Consider the following 17,474-nt stretch of genomic DNA (forward strand, 5'->3'; position numbering starts at 1 on the left):
ATACAGATAGCAATTCAATACATGACAGATAACGTCTTCCACCTCTTTCTGGCTGCAAATACATTCATTGCAGTCAAGGCTAGCCTCAAAAGAAGGCAAGGAGCCCCCTAGATGGGGGCTCTTGTCAGTGGGCCCCTGCTGGGGTCTGGGCCCTTGGCAGATGCCCAACCATGCCTGCCCTTGATGCCAGTCCTGTCAGATACTTTACAAACAAACAAATATGGGGGTGAGGGGGAATAGATGTGGCAACAATCATCGCATGGTGATCACCTTTGGTGGCTTTTCCATGGTGAAAAGTTATGCGAAAAGAGCGCCTTATGTTTTGAATCTCTGAGTGGTTATGTGTTTTGAATCCACAACCCCATACCTCCCCACACACCCATAGACACAATCCCCCCTCCCCTCCAGTACTGTGGTTTTAAAAACCTGAGTGCCAACTCAGGAAATTCCCAGTTCGACTCTCCTCTGTCACCATGGCTCCCCGGTAGTAACATGGAAATAATAATACCAACCTAGCTTACAAGGCTGCCACAAAGACGACAGCAAGGCAGTGTGTTGGAGGTGCTTCGACATTCCATACATTCTAAGCTTTGGGGCTTCTTTTTCTAGGGCACTCAACGACACTCGGCACTCTTGACGTCTTGTCCATGTTGCCAGAAAGCCTCACGAATTTCTATAGATACCAGGGCTCCTTGACCACGCCTCCATGCACAGAGAACGTGCTCTGGACTATATTTGACTCGCCCATCAAACTTTCGCCGACGCAGGTAAGAAGGCATTTGTTTTGGACTGCACCTCCCATCATCCCTAACCATTGGGTGCACTGGCTGGGGCTGATGGGAGTTGTAGTCCAAAGCATCTGGAGGGCGCCTGGAGCCTTCATTTGCATATGCGTATGTTTTACAGATAATAGGAATATATTTTATTTATTTTCAAAATTAACCATTTCTTTATAGATCAGGTTGCTGGAGAATGCCTTGCTGGACTGGGAGAACAAAACCTTGAGGAATGACTACCGCCAGGCCCAGCCCCTCAACAACAGGGTGGTCGAAGCATCTTTTGCGACCAAGCCTGCTGAAGGTATGAGTGGGTGGCTTGGGCAAGGGGGAAGCCATGTAACAATACATTTTACCTTGGAAATCAAGTAGGACACAGGGCAAACTGATTGCCCTCTTTCCATAAGGAAATGAGCAATTAAAATGCAATTCAGAGGTCAGCAGCACTGCTACCGTGCTGAACAGGAAGCAATAAAAAGGCCAGAAGCTGCAAGGAGGAAGCTACTAATTAACATTGCAGGGGACCTTTGCTGAAAAGGGCTTATTTATGAATAAATATCATAAAAGAACATTGGCCATGGGAATAGTGTTGCTGGATAAAACAGTGTTACATTAAGAGCTGTGTGGAACTGTTTTAATTCTGCTTCCAGCTGATTGCAGAAAAGCAGTACCTCAGCAGTACTACTGTGGAAGCAACCATAGTCTCTCTCTGATCCTTACTTCCCTTGTCTTCCTTTATGTGCTGCACAGTTGAAATTTAGATTGCAATCTCTCTCGGGTGGGGTCTTGTCTGTTTTGTTTACAATAACACACAAAGCACGGATGACACTGTATAACACAGTGTCCCACCTCTTTCAGCTCAAGGGCCAAATTCAATTCTGAAGAAGCATTTAGGGGCTGCATTCAAGTGGGGGGGGGGCAAAGGTAAAAGGGAAGGGGCCAGAATAGAAAAACACACCAGCACATTTTAGCTTAAAGCTCTTACTGCCACTAACTAAGCCATAGCAGAGGCATTTCAACCTTTTAGAAGAGGGGGAGGAATGCAAACACCAGGAAACCACCTAACAATCGGCAGTCAGGGGAAAGGTGGTAGGCCAAGGGAAAGGTGGGGCAGATTTGAGCCATGGACCGTAGATTCGAAACCCCTGCTGTAGAAATACAAGTATGAGAATAGGAATAAAACTAACGACTGTGATCTTTGCATTGCTCTAGACACGTGTCACCCAGTGACCGTCACTTACAGACTTGATGAAATCCGGACCCAGCTCCAGGAAATAAAGAAAGATCTTCTGAGCATAATGAGCCACCCTGGTAAGAATGTTTAGCTCCCATAGCTTTTGTTTCCTCAAAGCACCAACAACTCTGTGCTCAAGCCAGGAAATCCAGCCAGGAAAACTGCCAAGATGTTCCCAGCTTGTAGGAGGCTGGGATTGATGAGGTCAGGGCAGACAAATCAGGTTGAACAGTAGCCCAGTAGAGCAGGCAGAAGAATGATCCTTGGTAGTGATGAAGCATTGAAGGCAAGTCTTCCAGAATAGTTGGTTTCAAGCCTTACATAAGAACATAAGAAGAGCCCTGCTGGATCAGACAGACCAGGGGTCCCTCTAGTCCGGCATTGCGTTGACGGTGGCCAACCAGCTGCCCATGGGAAACCCACAAGCAGGACGTGAGTGCAACAGCACCCTTCCGCCCATGTTCCCCAGCAACTGGTGTACATAGGCTTACTGCCTCTGGTACTGGAGGTAGCATATGGCCATCAGGACCAGTAGCCATTGATAGTCATATTCCTGTTCAGTCGTCGTTGTTCAGTCGTTCAGTCGTGTCCGACTCTTTGTGACCCCATGGACCATAGCACGCCAGGCCTTCCTGTCCTGCGCTCTCTCCCGGAGCGTGCTCAAGTTCATATTCATTGCATCCGTGATGTTATCTAGCCATCTCATCCTCTGCCGTCCCCTTCTCCTTTTGCCTTCAGTCTTTCCCAGCATCAGGGTCTTTTCCAGGGAGTTTTCTCTTCGCATTAGGTGGCCAAAATATTGGAGCTTCAGCTTCATTATCTGTCCTTCCAATGAGCACTCAGGGTTGATTTCCTTTAGGATGGACTGATTTGACCTCCTTGCAGTCCAGGGGACTCGTAAGAGTCTTCCCCAGCACCACAGTTCGAAAGCATCAATTCTTCGGCGCTCAGCCTTCCTTATAGTCCAGCTCTCACAGCCATACATTACTACTGGGAAAACCATAGCTTTGATTAGACGGACCTTTGTCGGCAAGGTGATGTCTCTGCTTCTTACTATGCTGTCTAGATTGGCCATAGCTTTCCTCCCCAGGAGCAAGCGTCTTTTAATTTCATGGCTACAGTCACCGTCTGCGGTGATCTTGGAGCCCAAGAAAGTAAAATCTGTCACTGCTTCCATTTCTTCCCCTTCTATATGCCAGGAAGTGATGGGGCCAGATGCCATGATCTTAGTTTTTTTAATGTTGAGTTTCAAACCAGCTTTTGCACTCTCCTCTTTCACCCTCAACAAGAGGCTCTTGAGATCCTCTTCGCTTTCTGCCATTAGGGTGGTATCGTCTGCATATCGGAGGTTGTTGATAATTCTCCCAGCAATCTTAATTCCGACCTCTGATTCATCCAACCCGGCATTTCTCATGATGTACTCTGCATATAAGTTAAATAAGCAGGGTGACAATATGCAGCCTTGTCGTACTCCTTTCCCAATTTGGAACCAATCGGTTGTTCCATGTCTGGTTCTTACTGTTGCTTCTTGACCCTCGTACAGGTTTCTCAGGAGACAGGTAAGGTGGTCTGGTACTCCCATCACTTTAAGAATTTGCCACAGTTTGTTGTGATCCACACAATCAAAGGCTTTAGCGTAGTCAATGAAGCAGAAATAGACGTTTTTCTGGAATTCTCTTGCTTTCTCCATGATGCAGCGAATGTTGGCGATTTGATCTCTAGTTCCTCTGCCTCTTCTAAACCCAGCTTGTACTTCCGGTAGTTCTCGGTTCGCATACTGCTGAAGCCTAGCTTGTAGGATTTTGAGCATCACCTTGCTGGCATGTGAAATGAGCGCAATTGTGCGGTAGTTTGAATACTCTTTGGCGTTGCCCTTCTTTGGAATTGGAATGTAAACTGACCTTTTCCAGTCTTGTGGCCACTGTTGAGTGTTCCAGATTTGTTGACATATTGAATGCAGCACTTTAACAGCATCATCTTTTAGGATTTTAAATAGCTCGGCTGGAATACTGTCATCTCCGCTAGCTTTGTTGTTACTAATGCTTCCTAAGGCCCACTTGACTTCACTCTCTAGGATGTCCGGCTCAAGTTCAGTGACCGCACTATCATGGCTATCAGGGACATTCAGATCTTTCCTGTATAGTTCTTCTGTGTATTCTTGCCACCTCTTCTTAATCTCATCTGCTTCTGTTAGGTCCCTGCCTTCTTTGTCCTTTATCATGCCCGTCTTTGCACAAAACGTTCCCTTGAGAACTCCAATTTTCTTGAAGAGATCTCTAGTCTTTCCCATTCTGTTGTTTTCCTCGATTTCTTTGCATTGTTCATTTAAGAAGGCCTTCTTGTCTCTCCTTGCTATTCTCTGGAACTCTGCGTTCAGTTGGGTATATCTTCCCCTTTCTCCCTTGCTTTTCGCTTCCCTTCTTTCCTCAGCTACTTGTAAAGCCTCCTCAGACAGCCACTTTGCTTTCTTGCATTTCTTTTTCTTTGGGATGGATTTCGTTGCTGCCTCCTGAACAATGTTACGGATCTCCGTCCATAGTTCCTCAGGCACTCTGTCTATCAGGTCTAATCCCTGAAATCTATTCCTCACCTCCACTGTATATTCATCAGGGATATGATTTAGGTCATACCTGAACGGTTTAGTGGTTTTCCCGACGTTCTTCAATTTAAGACGAAATTTTGCAAGAAGCAGCTCATGATCTGAGCCACAGTCAGCTCCAGGTCTTGTTTTTACTGACTGTATGGAGCTTCTCCATCTTTGGCTGCAAAGGACATAATCAATCTGGTTTCAGTATTGACGTGATGTCCATGTGTAGAGTCGCCTCTTGTGCTGTTGGAAAAGAGTGTTTGCTATGATCAGCATGTTCTCTTGGCAAAACTCTATTAGCTTTTGTCCTGCTTCATTTTGTACACCAAGGCCATGCCTGCCTGTTATCCCGGTGATTTCTTGATTTCCTACTTTAGCATTCCAATCCCCTATGATGAAGAGGACATCTTTTTTTTGGTGTTAGTTCTAGAAGGTGTTGTAGGTCTTCATAGAACTGATCAACCTCAGCTTCTTCGGCCTCAGTGGTTGGGGCATAGACTTGAATTACTGTGATGTTGAATGGTTTGCCTTGGATTCGTACTGAGATCATTCTATCATTTTTAAGATTGTACCCCAGTACTGCTTTTCCCACCCTTTTGTTGACTATGAGTCAGACTACTCCATTTCTTCTAAGGGATTCTTGCCCACAATAGTAGATATGATGGTCACCTGAATTAAATTCGCCCATGCCTGTCCATTTTAGTTCGCTGATTCCCAAGATGTCGATGTTCAATCTTGCCATCTCCTGTTTGACCACCTCCAGCTTACCTTGATTCATTGATCTGACATTCCAGGTTCCTAAACAATATTGTTCTTTACAGCATCGGATTTTCTTTTCACCACCAGACACGTCCACAGCTGAGTGTCCTTTCGGGTTTGGCCCAGCCGCTTCACTCTTTCTGGCGCTACTTGGAAATACCCTCTGCTCTTCCCCAGTAGCATATTGGACACCTTCCAACCTGAGGGGCTCATCTTCCGGCGTCATCTCTTTTAGCCTTGTGATACGTTCCATGGGGTTTTCTTGGCAAGAATACTGGAGTGGGTTGCCATTTCCTTCTCCAGTGGACCACATTTTGTCAGAACTCTCTGCCATGACCTGTCCGTCTTGGGTGGCCCTGCACGGCATAGCTTATGGCTTCACTGAGTTACGCAAGCCCCTTCGCCACAACAAGGCAGTGATCCATGAAGGGGAGTCATATTCCTAGAGAAGGCTAACCCCCTTCTAAAGCTATCCGAACTGGTGGCCATCACTACATCATGTGGTAGCAAATTCCATAGTTTAACTCTGCACCGTGCGAAGAAGTCCTTCCTTTTATCTGTCCGGAATCTCCCACCAATCAGCTTCATGGGTTGATCCCAGTGGAGCAGATGGACCCTTGGTCTGATCCAGCAGGGCTCTCCTGATGTTCTTAAGATGTAGTGATGGCCACCAATTTAGATAGCTTTAAAAGGGGCGTTACGGATGATATTCTGGAGGTGACGGACTCGACCTTGGGGGAGCTGGGGGTGGTGACGGCCGACAGGAAGCTCTGGCGTGGGCTGGTCCATGAAGTCACGAAGAGTTGGAAGCAACTGACCGAATAAACAACAACAAAAGGGGCATTAGATGGATTCATGGAGGATCCTGATAGCTATTTATAATCTCCAGTATTGGAGGCCTCTGTACACCAGTTGCTAGGGAACATGGGCGGGAGGGTGCTGTTGCACTCCTGTCCTGATTGTGGGTTTCCTGTGGGCGTCTGGTTGGCCCCTGTGTGAACAGAATGCTGGGCTAGGTGGACCCTTGGTCTGATCCAGTGCGGCTTTTCTTATGTTCTTGTGGGGAAGGGTGACCCTGTGATGGGAAAGGGTTATGATTGCTCAGGGAGAGGGCCAGCTTGGAAGCTGGAACACAAGTGATTCTGATGGGTTGTTCCAAGTTTTAATTCAAGTGCAGCCCATATACAAGAGGTTCTCATTGGTTCCTCCAGGTCATGGAGCAAGTCGTTCCCAGGCGTTCCACTTCCCCCGCGAGAGTGTTGCCAGCTACGCCGAGGTCCATCCCCTGCAGGAGATGACGCTCCACCGCTTCACGCTTTGTTTCTGGGTCCACAACCTGCACCAAGGGAAGCAAACAGTCTTCTCCTATTCAATTCCGGAAAGGGAGAATGAGTTGGCGGTCACTGTGGGCTTGGACGTGTGCGTCTGGGTCGGCGGGAGCTTCGTGCAATTTGACCTGCATCACAATTCTGAGGAGTGGGTCCACCACTGTATCACATGGGCCTCCCACTCCGGCGTCGTCACTTTGTGGGCCAACGGAGCAGTCAGCACTGCCAAGAACATTCAGAAAGGGTACGTGATCCAGAAAGGTGGGACCCCCATCCTCGGGAAGTACAAGAATGCCATGCTCGACGTCTTCGCCAATGCATTTTCTGGTTGGATGAGCCATGTCAATCTCTGGAGCCACGTTCTCCACCACGACAGCATCCAAACGCTCACCCTTTGCAAGCATAATATGAAGGGGGATATAATTGCCTGGGGAGAAACACCTGTTGCCTTGTTTGGGGGGGTGATCGTGGATACCGATACCAGCTGCAGGTGATGCTCACTTCTAAAACGGCGGCACCTGAAATCCATGTTGGAGGGAAAGCACCGATTGGTAGTATTAATTTTTCTTCAAGCTTTTCAGATTACAGGCTGCTTCGCGTTCCACTCTGAAAGCTTCTCTTCATCACCTAATGACTGTGCTGGAGCTGGGGGGTGGGGGGAGTGAGGAAGACGCCCTGCAAATTCTTCCATGTATATGGGCATGCTCACATGTAGTGGGACAGAAATACATGTAAATGTGCATGAGGGGAAATAAGCGAGGTCTGTGGTTGCATCTCAGTTGTGCGATGTTGCGGGAGGAGGGTATGTGTATTACAGGGATTTCTCACTTGTTGCACCATTTCCATTTAGAAATCCGGGAAATGAAAATGTTAGCTGGCCTGTTTTCTTTCCTAGAAGGGAACAAAGGGATTGGAAGTGCCCATGATAGAAGTGGTGATAGGAGAATGGTAGAGGACAAACGAGTTTAGCTGGCTAGGGTTGCTTTCTTTCTAATTGTCGGGGAGCGGGGCTGGGGGATTGAATACTTAGTTCAGGCTTATTAAAAGAGGAGAGGGCAGGCATTTCTTTGAAGCCAAAGTATTTGGTCTGTGTGGGGGGAACCTTTAGGGCTTAAACTAGGATCAAGCCTAGCTGGGAAAATGGAGAGAGGATTAGATCAACATTGGGTGTGCCACTTGGTAGGGTGCCAAGAGCCCAAAAACTTCCATGGCAAAACAAACATGCGTCATCGTGTTCCACTGTAGCTTATATAGTCAGCACAGCCATGTTATAACAATAATAAAGTCTGCACCAATTAGACCCAGCTTGTCATGATTGAGTTTTAGCAATACCAGCACTTCTTTTGAGAGGTATTAGTTAGGTGGGCAGCACCAAACTGCATTGAAGTACATCTTTCTCCAAGCACAGGATTGCACCTTAATCATAGCAAAGTCAAGGTTTTTTTTTTCCTGTCTAAACATGCACAGGATTGCGCCCTTAAAGGCTTAAAGCAGTGAGCCAGAGGAACTAAGTGGGATTCTACCCAGTTTCCCCAGGTATTTCCCTATGCATGTTTAGACAGATGCACATTTAGGCAGATGCGTGCTTAAAGTTGTAGGGAGTTGTAGGCCTTTATTTCTCTAAACATGCACAGGATTGCGCCTTAAGTTATATAGCTCCTGTTCTATCCTTGGAAAATCAGTTGCATTCTAGACATGCACTGTTTCCACATGAGGCAAAGTATTAAATATATAAACATTAAATTGGAAGGACAGATGCTGAAGCTGAAGCTCAAGTATTTTGGCCACCTAATGCGAAGAGAAAACTCCCTGGAAAAGACCCTGATGCTGGGAAAGACTGAAGGCAAAAGGAGGAGGGGACGGCAGAGGATGAGATGGCTAGATAGCATCACCGATGCAATGAATATGGACTTGAGCACGGTCCGGGAGAGAGCGGAGGACAGGACTACTTTGCCACCATATATATATATTTACCTATATATACACTATGTATATATATTTACCTAGACAGCATAGTAAGAAGCAGAGACATCACCTTGGTCCATGGGGTCACGAAGAGTCGGACACGACTGAACGACTGAACAACAACAACATAAATAACTGCTGGACAACAACTCTGGAGTTAGCCCAAACCACTCCACTCTGCCCAACGGCTCAATCCATAGCTGCTTGGAACAAAATCCTTACATCTTTTCAGGCTTTATAAAATTACTTTTATTTCCCTTTTGTGCTCCATTAAAAAAAAAAAGACACAATGATCCTTTGTACAAAATATATGCCCCCCCGAAAAAGTCATGCAAAAATTAAAAACAATCTCACACAAGTCCACTGCAAGGTATTTACAACTTTATTTTTCCACCCTCTTTCTCCCCCCGCCTTCAGACAAATACTGTTTTTTCCAAAGCATGAAACCCCCAGATATCCATGCTGGTCTACCACTGAGGTCTATACCGCTTGAACTTATGTGTTTTCAGAAGCTCAGCCATTGCCCAGATGCAGATACCAAAATCTCAAGCTTTCTGGTCAATCAGGTACAATGCCTGAGGGATTTTGCCTTCCAAATCTCTTCAATGAGAGTTTGCCTGTTAAGCAAGGCATGCAGCTGAAAAATCAGGTGCACCTCGGAGTAGTATCCAATGTTAGTCCTACGTAGAGTAGATCCATTGAAATAAGACTTAAGTTAGTCACAGCTAACTTAAGTTCAAGTCCTTTGAATGGGTCTACTCTATGTAGGACTAACATTGGGTACCACCACTAGGGTTTACTTATAAACAGCATTTACTTATAAAAATCCTATCCTAGTGATGGATACCAATGCAAAGGGGGAACTGAGGTGAAACCCTGTGTTGGAACAGGCTCTGTTGCTCACTTAACTAGAAGAGCTATTTAGATGTTGAAACACCTGGAACCACCCCCCTCCCCAAACACACACACATATACAAGCATGGGATTCAAAATTATTTGGGGTTCATAACATCGTTTCAGAGCTTGTTAGTAACCCCATCAAGTTTGATGTTTTGGAGCTAGTTCTTTTTGTTTTGTTTCAGTAGTGACAAATTCTTTCCATTTAGTGTGCTTTTTGTGGTGGAACTAGTGGTGGCTGATGACTCCAGTTCCAGGGTGTGAATGTGTGATTCCATTCAGGGGTTTAGTTACCACCAGCTGAACTTCTGATGGTGCTATCCAAGGTACTGAAAAATGCCACCCAAGGTGCTGAACCCTGTCCCCAAAATGAACCCAGTACCTTAGATAGCACTTTTCAGCACCTTGGACAGGACCATCACTTTTGGCTGGTGATAGCTAAAACCCTGAATGGAATCACAACACCCCTGGAACTGGAGTCACACATGGGGAAATGTAATTCAAACTGTGTTGCTGACTCCCCTTGTGTGTATAAAATTCTACCCCATGTCCTTAAGGCCCCAGTTCCTATAGGGGATGGGAAATGGTTACATGCTCATGGCTCCCATTCTTCCTAGTTAAATGCCCTTTCAACACAGAACTGTCCTCACTAAATTATCCTTCACATCTCAAGGTTTAACACAGGCTTGGATTTCTCAGAGGTATTGAATACCAGGTCTCAAAAGTAGGAGATTTCTTGATGCTCTGCAACATGATCTGGAGAGTGCCCCAGGCTATGCACCAGATAAGCCCACTGATGTTCAGAGTGGGGTTATTTCAAGCTTCCATCTTTGGGATGTGAGAGTTCAAGAGCCACCGTTCACCTCATTTTACATCCAGGTGTAGGCAATATGGCTTACATATTAGGAAAGCTTTGTCCTGTGCTGACATATTGTGGGGTGGCGGGGTAGCATATTCCAAAGAGGATATTGGCTCCAGGCATTCAGTGAGCATCTCAGCTGGGGTGGTACTTACAGAGTCTAGTGGCTTGCCATGGAGCAGTTTTCTAACCACACAGATGCTAGTGGGTCTCTCTGTCAATATCCCACTGCCCAAGTTGGCGATCGTATTTAGAGAGCAACATTTCAGAAATTTCACAGTTGTTCTTCAGAGAATAGTTTACACCTCACCCACGACAATGTGGGGGGAAATACAGAGGATGGCAAAAGGCCTCCTGGTCTCAAACCTGAAGGAAAAGAGGACTTTGGCCAATCCTGGGCAAGACTGGGGCCATCTTAAAGCGCGCTGTTTCTCTCGGCCTCGGCTTTCTTGTTGTAAGGCACCGAAATGGCGGTGAAATCCTTTAGCTCCTCTTTGTCAGCCTGCTCCTTCATGCCGTTCCGCTTGGCCATGATCTGGTTGATTTCCATGAAGGTTTTGTTCTTGGTTTCGGGGACGATGAGGAAGAGATAAACGACGGTAGCGAAGCAAATGCCACAGAAAATCAGGAAACAATAGGGCCCAAGCCCTTGCTAGAGACGAAACAAAGAAATGAAAGGAACCGGCGAGTTCGTGGAGGCTAAAACAACAGAGTATTTAGACTTTAAGGGGCCAGAAAACACATTTATTAAGGCAGAAGCTTTTGTAGACACTGTATACTTCATCAGTTGCATGACAATTGCTCTTTTAAATTATTATTTACCCAGGAGGGACCATTATAGCTGGTTACAGAAGGATGACTCATCCTATAACACCGAAAAGATTGCAAGTTCCTTTCTTATTTCAATGCAAATTAGGGAAAAAATATGCTAGCCCCATTTTAAAATTTATTGTTTTTTTCCAGTTACTCTTAATCAGTTGTATCTTTCTTTTGTATAAAAACTCGTATTGGTCTGTGACCATAATAAACAATCCATTCCATTATTCATTATACCTGGGGTGCAAATTAGTATGCCTGTAGACTGCAGGGACCTGCCCAAACCTTTTCTGGCAGCACCCATACCACCAACTGTGGAACAAAAGTGGGGAGGGGAAAAAACACTCTAGAAACAGGTTGTGTTTTCTGCCATGTTCTTAAGAGTGTCCCTGGCGCATCCTAGGAAGCAGTGTTTGAAGGTTCCTGCCACCTTCTTAGGGTGCTCCAGGAATGCTGCTTCTATGACAGGACCCATAGAGCCCGTTCCTAGAGTGCTCTTTCCTTCTCTTTTTAGTGATCAGGTTGGTGGGGAGGGGGTTCAACGGTTGTTGCTGTTGGGATCATAGAAGCATAGGGTTGGAAGGGGCCTACAAGACCATCGAGCCCAACCCCCTGCTCCAGGCAGGAAGCTGAATTCCCAGGCGGTCTCCCATCCAAGTACCAACCAGGGCTGACCCTGCTTAGCTTCCGAGATCAGACGCATCCAGCCCTTTGCTGAGTGTGTGTGTGTGTGTGTGAGTGTGAGACAGAGAGAATGTGAGTGTGAATGAGAGTGTGTGTGAATGTGTGAGAGGGGGCGAGAATGGTATAGGCATGAATGCATGTGAGTGGTGCGTGTGAATGTGTCTGAGGGGTGTGTGTGTGGCCACCACCACCCCTGCAGACACCCAATGGGCCCTCGGGGCTGAAAAGGTTGTGCACCCCTGCATTATATGGTTCAAAGGTTGTGCACCCCTGCATTATATGGTTCAAAGGTTGTGCACCCCTGCATTATACAGTGCACTGGGATTCGGCTTCACTATGGGCCAGTTTCTATACAACCAGGAGGGTAAATTAGTAAAGGTTTTTCTGGAATGTACCACTTTACATCACAGGCAAGGATCACATGTTTTTTAATGATGCCCCAAGGAGAAAAAATTATGCACACACACATATCTTGGATGTTTTAGGGGAAGAGGAAGACTCAGCCGAATTCTGCTTCCTAAAATGCTAGCTTTCTACATGGAGGGAGTTTAAATTAAAAATATACATATATAAGGGAGCAGTAGTTCAGCAATGGGCAACCTTTTTTCCTCCTCAAAGGCCACATTCCATCATATGCAGTACATTGGGGGCTGCATGCTGGCAACAGCTGAGCTGGTGATGGGTGCGTCCAGAGCGACCAGACACATTCTCTCTGTCTCATAAAATCAGATCAGCCCACATTTTCTCTCTTTCTCTCTCTCAAGCATCTTAAGGGCGGTGATGATCTTCAGCGAGAAACACTGTAGGGTGGGGGTAATCTTAAAGACAGAAATACTGTGGGGTTTAAGATGCTCTTAAGAGAGAAACAGCACGGGTTTGTGACGCTCTTATCTTAAAAGAGAAACAGTGTGGGGTGGTGGCAATATTAAGAGAGAAACAGTGTGGGATGGGGTGATCTTAAGAGAGAAACAGTACAGGGGTGAGAATGCTCTTAAGAGAGCAACAGCATGGAGGTAGAGATGAACGTAATAGAGAAACAGTTTGGGGAACATCACCATCCATCCCTCTTTAACTCTTCCCCCCCCCCATGCCTTCACAGCACTCACAACATTCATTCACAATACCCCATCTGCTCAGCACTCACAAAACACGGGTACACACGCACGCACGAGGAAGGCTTTGGAAAGTGTGGATCTGGCTGGATCAGTGCTTCCCAAAGCCACTTCTTCCCCTGCCTTGGGAAAGCTTTGGAAAGTGCAGGTCATGGACAACAACTCCCCAAATCCCTGGCCCCTGACCATGCTGGCTGGGGCTGGCGTGAGTTGCAGTCCAAAATATTTGGAGGGCACCAGGGTTGCCTACCCCAGTCGTAAACCATGACAACCCCCATGGGAACTTGCATAGAGAACTCTTGTCCTGATCAAAGCTGCACTGTAGCACCACCTCTACAGATGGCCAAAGAGTGGTATTACAACTTCCACCCCCTTAGAGATCAGGTGACTAGCTGGTATCATCTGCCTCTTAATATCCTTAACACAGGAGTGCAGATCCTCTGCCCCCGGGACCAGATCCAGTCCTTTTAGGGTCCTAGTCTGTTTTCTGTGGGATTCCCCAGATGATAGCAATTTTGCCTTGCCCCCCCTTCCCCCCCCCAGCCACCAATCATTTGGTAGTTTCCCGTCTGTTGTGCAGTTTTTTCTCCATTCTAACAAGTTGAAATGCCTCTCCTAAAGCTTCGTTCCAGGCAGTAAGAGCTTTAAGATTAAATGTGCTGGTGCTTTTTTGCATTTTGACCCCACCCCTTTTGTCTTTGGCCCCACCTACCACTGGAATGCAACCCCCAAGAGGTTCTCCAGAATGGAATTTGGCCCTTGGGATGAAAGGTTCTGCACCCCTGCTTTAACAGAATGACACAGAGTGCACTGAGCAAAGGTGGTATTTCCTTACCTCCATATAAGTGAAGAGCAGCCCCACGGCGAAGTTTGAAAGCCAGTGAACTGACCCTCCCACCATGAATGCTGCTGGGCGGGATGACTGGAGAAACATCTCCATGATCATCACACTTGGAATGGGACCTGGGAAAAGAGAAAAGGGAATGGGATATTTCCATCGTCTGACAGCAGGGCTGGTGCCAAGGGTTGGTATGGCTGAGCCCACACCCCAGCAGGGGCCCACTGACAAGAGCCCCCTGGATTTGCTCCTCCTCTTCACCATTGCAATGCACTTGTTCACCTGCTTGTTGGAGGAGTGGGGCTGGAGACTGGGAGGGAGAGGGAGGCAAAGGGGTAGAGGGGCGACTATGAGCAAGGCTAGAGGCTGTGAGGGTGGAGAAACAGTGAGCTAAAGAGGTGGGGGGAGAAATAGCAAGGCTAGAGGCTAGGAGGGGGAGAAACAGCGTAAAGAGAAATAATGGAGCTAGAAGCTGGGAGGGAGGGGAAACAGCGAGGCAAAAGGGGAGAGGGAAGAGAAAGAGCAAGGCTAGGAGCTGGGAAGGGAGAGAAAGAAGACTGCCATAACATTCTCCAAGATTTGTATTTTAAAATTTTATTTGAAGAGGTCAGGAAGTGGAAAGCTTTGTGGATACTGCTGGAGGTCTCCACAGGCACCATGGCCCTGCATGCCCTGTGTTGGGGACCCCTGTCCTAGAGAAAGTATGCAATGCAATGCAACAAAGTCATCCATGTTTTCTCTGAGCAAAGAGGAGACCAGACTCTGTGTATGCTTACTTGCTCCAATGGCGTGCCCAATGACGTAGGAGAAGACGCAGGCAATGCTGATGTAAGGCATCCACGCGATAGACTGTTGGAGGGATTTGGTTACTAGTTAGAGTAATTTCTCAGAGCGGAGGCACCAACATGCAACAAGGAGGAGAATCTAACTCTTTCCCTATCTCCTCCAGGTCACCACTGCAATCCCTGATCTGCATATAGGCCACAGTTCCCCAGCCTGGTTCCCTCCAGATGGTTTGGACTACAATTCCCAGGCTTCCTGACCATTGGCTATGCTGGCTGTGGCTTGTGGGAGTTGAAGTCCAAAACATCTGGAGAGCACTGGGTCAGGGAAGGCTGCTGGAGGGAAAGTACTGGAATGAAATGTCCAAAGACAAATAATCCTAAAGGATTTTTGTAGGGCTGTGGATTGACGTTTATTTCAGGCAAATGTTTGTGTTGCTATTTTTTCTCTCTTTCTTCTGGTGCTGGCTCAGGTGGGGTTTGGACACCCCAAGCCTTTCAAACAAGAGACACAGAAGATCTGTATCCCATGAGGTGAGCAATGTAGATGGGAAATATACATACCTGCAAATCAAATGCTGGTTCACTCCCCAGTCTTGTCCCTGTTGTGTTTCAAGTACGCAGTTTTTTAAAGTGATATCATGTACAGCACTGGTGGGCAATAGGTGGCCCTCAAGGTCAGGGTTGGGCAATTTCAGGAGGGTCCAGGAGCAAATTTACTCCCCCCATGCCCCCCCATACCTGCGAACAGCACGATGCAACGGAGGCTGAAAAGGGCCAAGTTTCACTTGTTTGAATGCTAAATATGCCCCTTTTCAGCTGCTGTCGTGTCACGCTGCTGAAATTTGGTGGCCAACCCACCCATTGTTTTTTGTTTCTATGCAGCGGGGGGCTGCACTAAAGCTGTGGACCCACATGTGGCCCTGCAATATATGTTAAAAACATCGGAAGCTGCCTTATATGGAGTCATACCCTTGGTCCATCTAGCCCTGTATTGTGAACACTGGCACTGATGTACTAAGTGCTGTACAATCCCTCTCCCCTCCCTCCCTCCCTCCCTCCCTCCCTCCCTCCCTCCCTCCCTCCCTCCCTCAGAACAAGCCCTATTAGGCAGTGTCATGCTCCTGCTGGAGGAATCCTCCTCTGAAGAGGAGCTAGAGCTCCCAGAGACAGACAACGCCAAGGAGCCAGCCATGTCTGGAGACCTGGGGGAGCCTGGGCCCTCAGGGGAGATCACCAGTAGTCCATTCCAGCAGGAGGGGAGTTCTGCTTCTGAGGCAGAGGCTGGGCAGCCACCCAGCCCCCTAGAGCATCGCCACCTCAAGCAGCAAGGCAATAGGGCTCCTCTGAGAAGGAGGGCTCAATTACAAAGGAGGACCCCTCATGATCAAGGCCTTTCTCCCAATTAGGACTTTTGCCAGAGGGCGTGTAGCGCACTGCAGCTGGGCCCTGGGTGGGGCTCAGGAAGCTCTGGCTATATAAGCCTTCAGTGTTAGCCTAGCCAGTGCTGGAACAACATTGTCCATCAGCTCCTGTGCCTTGCGCTGTGCTTTCTGGACCTTGTTGCGTGATTGATCTTCTGTGCTACTGACCCTTGGACTCCCGTTTGACTCTGCTTCTGGACTGTGCATTGTATCCGACTACTTAACTGTGCTTTGACCCTTGCTTGTATCTGGAGCATGCCTGCCTTAGCCTGATTCTATACCGGACTGGAACTTTTGTGCTGGACCATCTGCCTGTATGGCTGCCTTGCCTTTTGGGTTGCCCCATAAGTTGCTTTAATGGCGAGTCCGATTCAGCCATAGTTTTTTCAGGCAGGCAGGCTGAGAAAGAGAGAGAGATTTTCCCAATGAGGCTCAGTCATGCACTTCAAAAGGAGAGGCAAGGAGTTATGACCTGTGGGAGCTGGCCATGTGTAGTGGTCAGTTCTTGCAGTTTGGACATGGTAGTTCCCCCTTGCTGCTAAGAGCCCCCCTCCAACCCCGCTTTCCTCACCTCACTTCCCTAGGCGAGGGCTTCAAGTTACAGACCTTAAGAGTCAGAGCCATGGTTAAAACTCCACAAGCAATACAGCAGATCCCAAAACCAGTCAGAAGCAACATTCTCCGTCCCAGAGACTCGACAATAAAAACCTAGAAGATATGGAAGAAGGTTAAAACGGTAAAACCCTGTGTGGGGGACTTCATTGGGGGGCTTCCCAGTAGCGGCATTCCCCTGTGGAATTCTTCCCCCCACCCAGGAGATCAGACAAGACGCTCCCTGCTTTCTTGACTTTAGACATGCTCAGAAAACTTATTTTAGTCCAATATGGGCATTTCACGGTAGATCACTAAGGATTTAACAGGCTGCTATCAAACTATTTTACAGTGGTCTCCGTAATATTGTTCTTCCTGCTGCTAGAAGCAAGTATTATTAGTTGCATGTGTGTGTTCTACCGCTTCAATGTGATTCGTTTTATTTTATATTGTCTGCCACTTTGATTATATATTTTTTCTAAAACTGAGATGGAAATAATCTTTTTTTATGCCGGGTTTCTTTCTTTTGTCTTTGATGCTTCTGGTGTGTGTGGGGGTGTGCGTCTGTCTTTCTGTCTGTCTGTCTGGTTTTGAGTACCGTTTGTGAACTGCCTTTGCAGTCCTTGGGGACCAAAACGCAAGATAAGAAGTGTCAGAAATAAAACTGGTTTTATAAATACCCTTGTTTTGCTTTTGCAATGTGGCAACCTGTGATTTTAATCTACAAATATCACAACAAATATCACCGCTCAACTTCAGTACCCGCTACCCTCTATTTTTTATGTTGCCCATCTCTTGTATAGTCGCAAACTCATGTTCTGC

At 47.1% G+C, this 17,474-nt stretch overlaps 2 protein-coding genes across 2 annotated transcripts in view; one reads left to right on the forward strand and one right to left on the reverse strand.

Moving 5' to 3' along the window:
• CA6 (carbonic anhydrase 6) overlaps positions 1–9,005 on the forward strand; it is a 25,851-nt gene extending 16,846 nt beyond the window's left edge. The window contains exons 6-9 of the mRNA XM_084822336.1: positions 610–767; positions 957–1,080; positions 1,989–2,087; positions 6,568–9,005. Of these exons, the coding sequence (XP_084678462.1) occupies positions 610–767; positions 957–1,080; positions 1,989–2,087; positions 6,568–7,178 (992 nt within the window). The 3' untranslated portion in view covers positions 7,179–9,005. The remainder of the gene's footprint in view (positions 1–609; positions 768–956; positions 1,081–1,988; positions 2,088–6,567) is intronic.
• Positions 8,879–17,474, reverse strand: part of LOC146335252 (solute carrier family 2, facilitated glucose transporter member 5-like) — a 22,601-nt gene continuing 14,005 nt past the window's right edge. The window contains exons 10-13 of the mRNA XM_084822335.1: positions 16,668–16,769; positions 14,632–14,704; positions 13,853–13,980; positions 8,879–11,057 (exon numbers count right to left, since the gene is read on the reverse strand). Coding sequence (XP_084678461.1) covers positions 10,821–11,057; positions 13,853–13,980; positions 14,632–14,704; positions 16,668–16,769 — 540 coding nt within the window. The 3' untranslated portion in view covers positions 8,879–10,820. The remainder of the gene's footprint in view (positions 11,058–13,852; positions 13,981–14,631; positions 14,705–16,667; positions 16,770–17,474) is intronic.

Source organism: Heloderma suspectum, chromosome 15 (assembly GCF_057233095.1).
Source record: "Heloderma suspectum isolate Gila_16-S chromosome 15, 16-S_ref, whole genome shotgun sequence".
NCBI lineage: Eukaryota > Metazoa > Chordata > Lepidosauria > Squamata > Helodermatidae > Heloderma > Heloderma suspectum.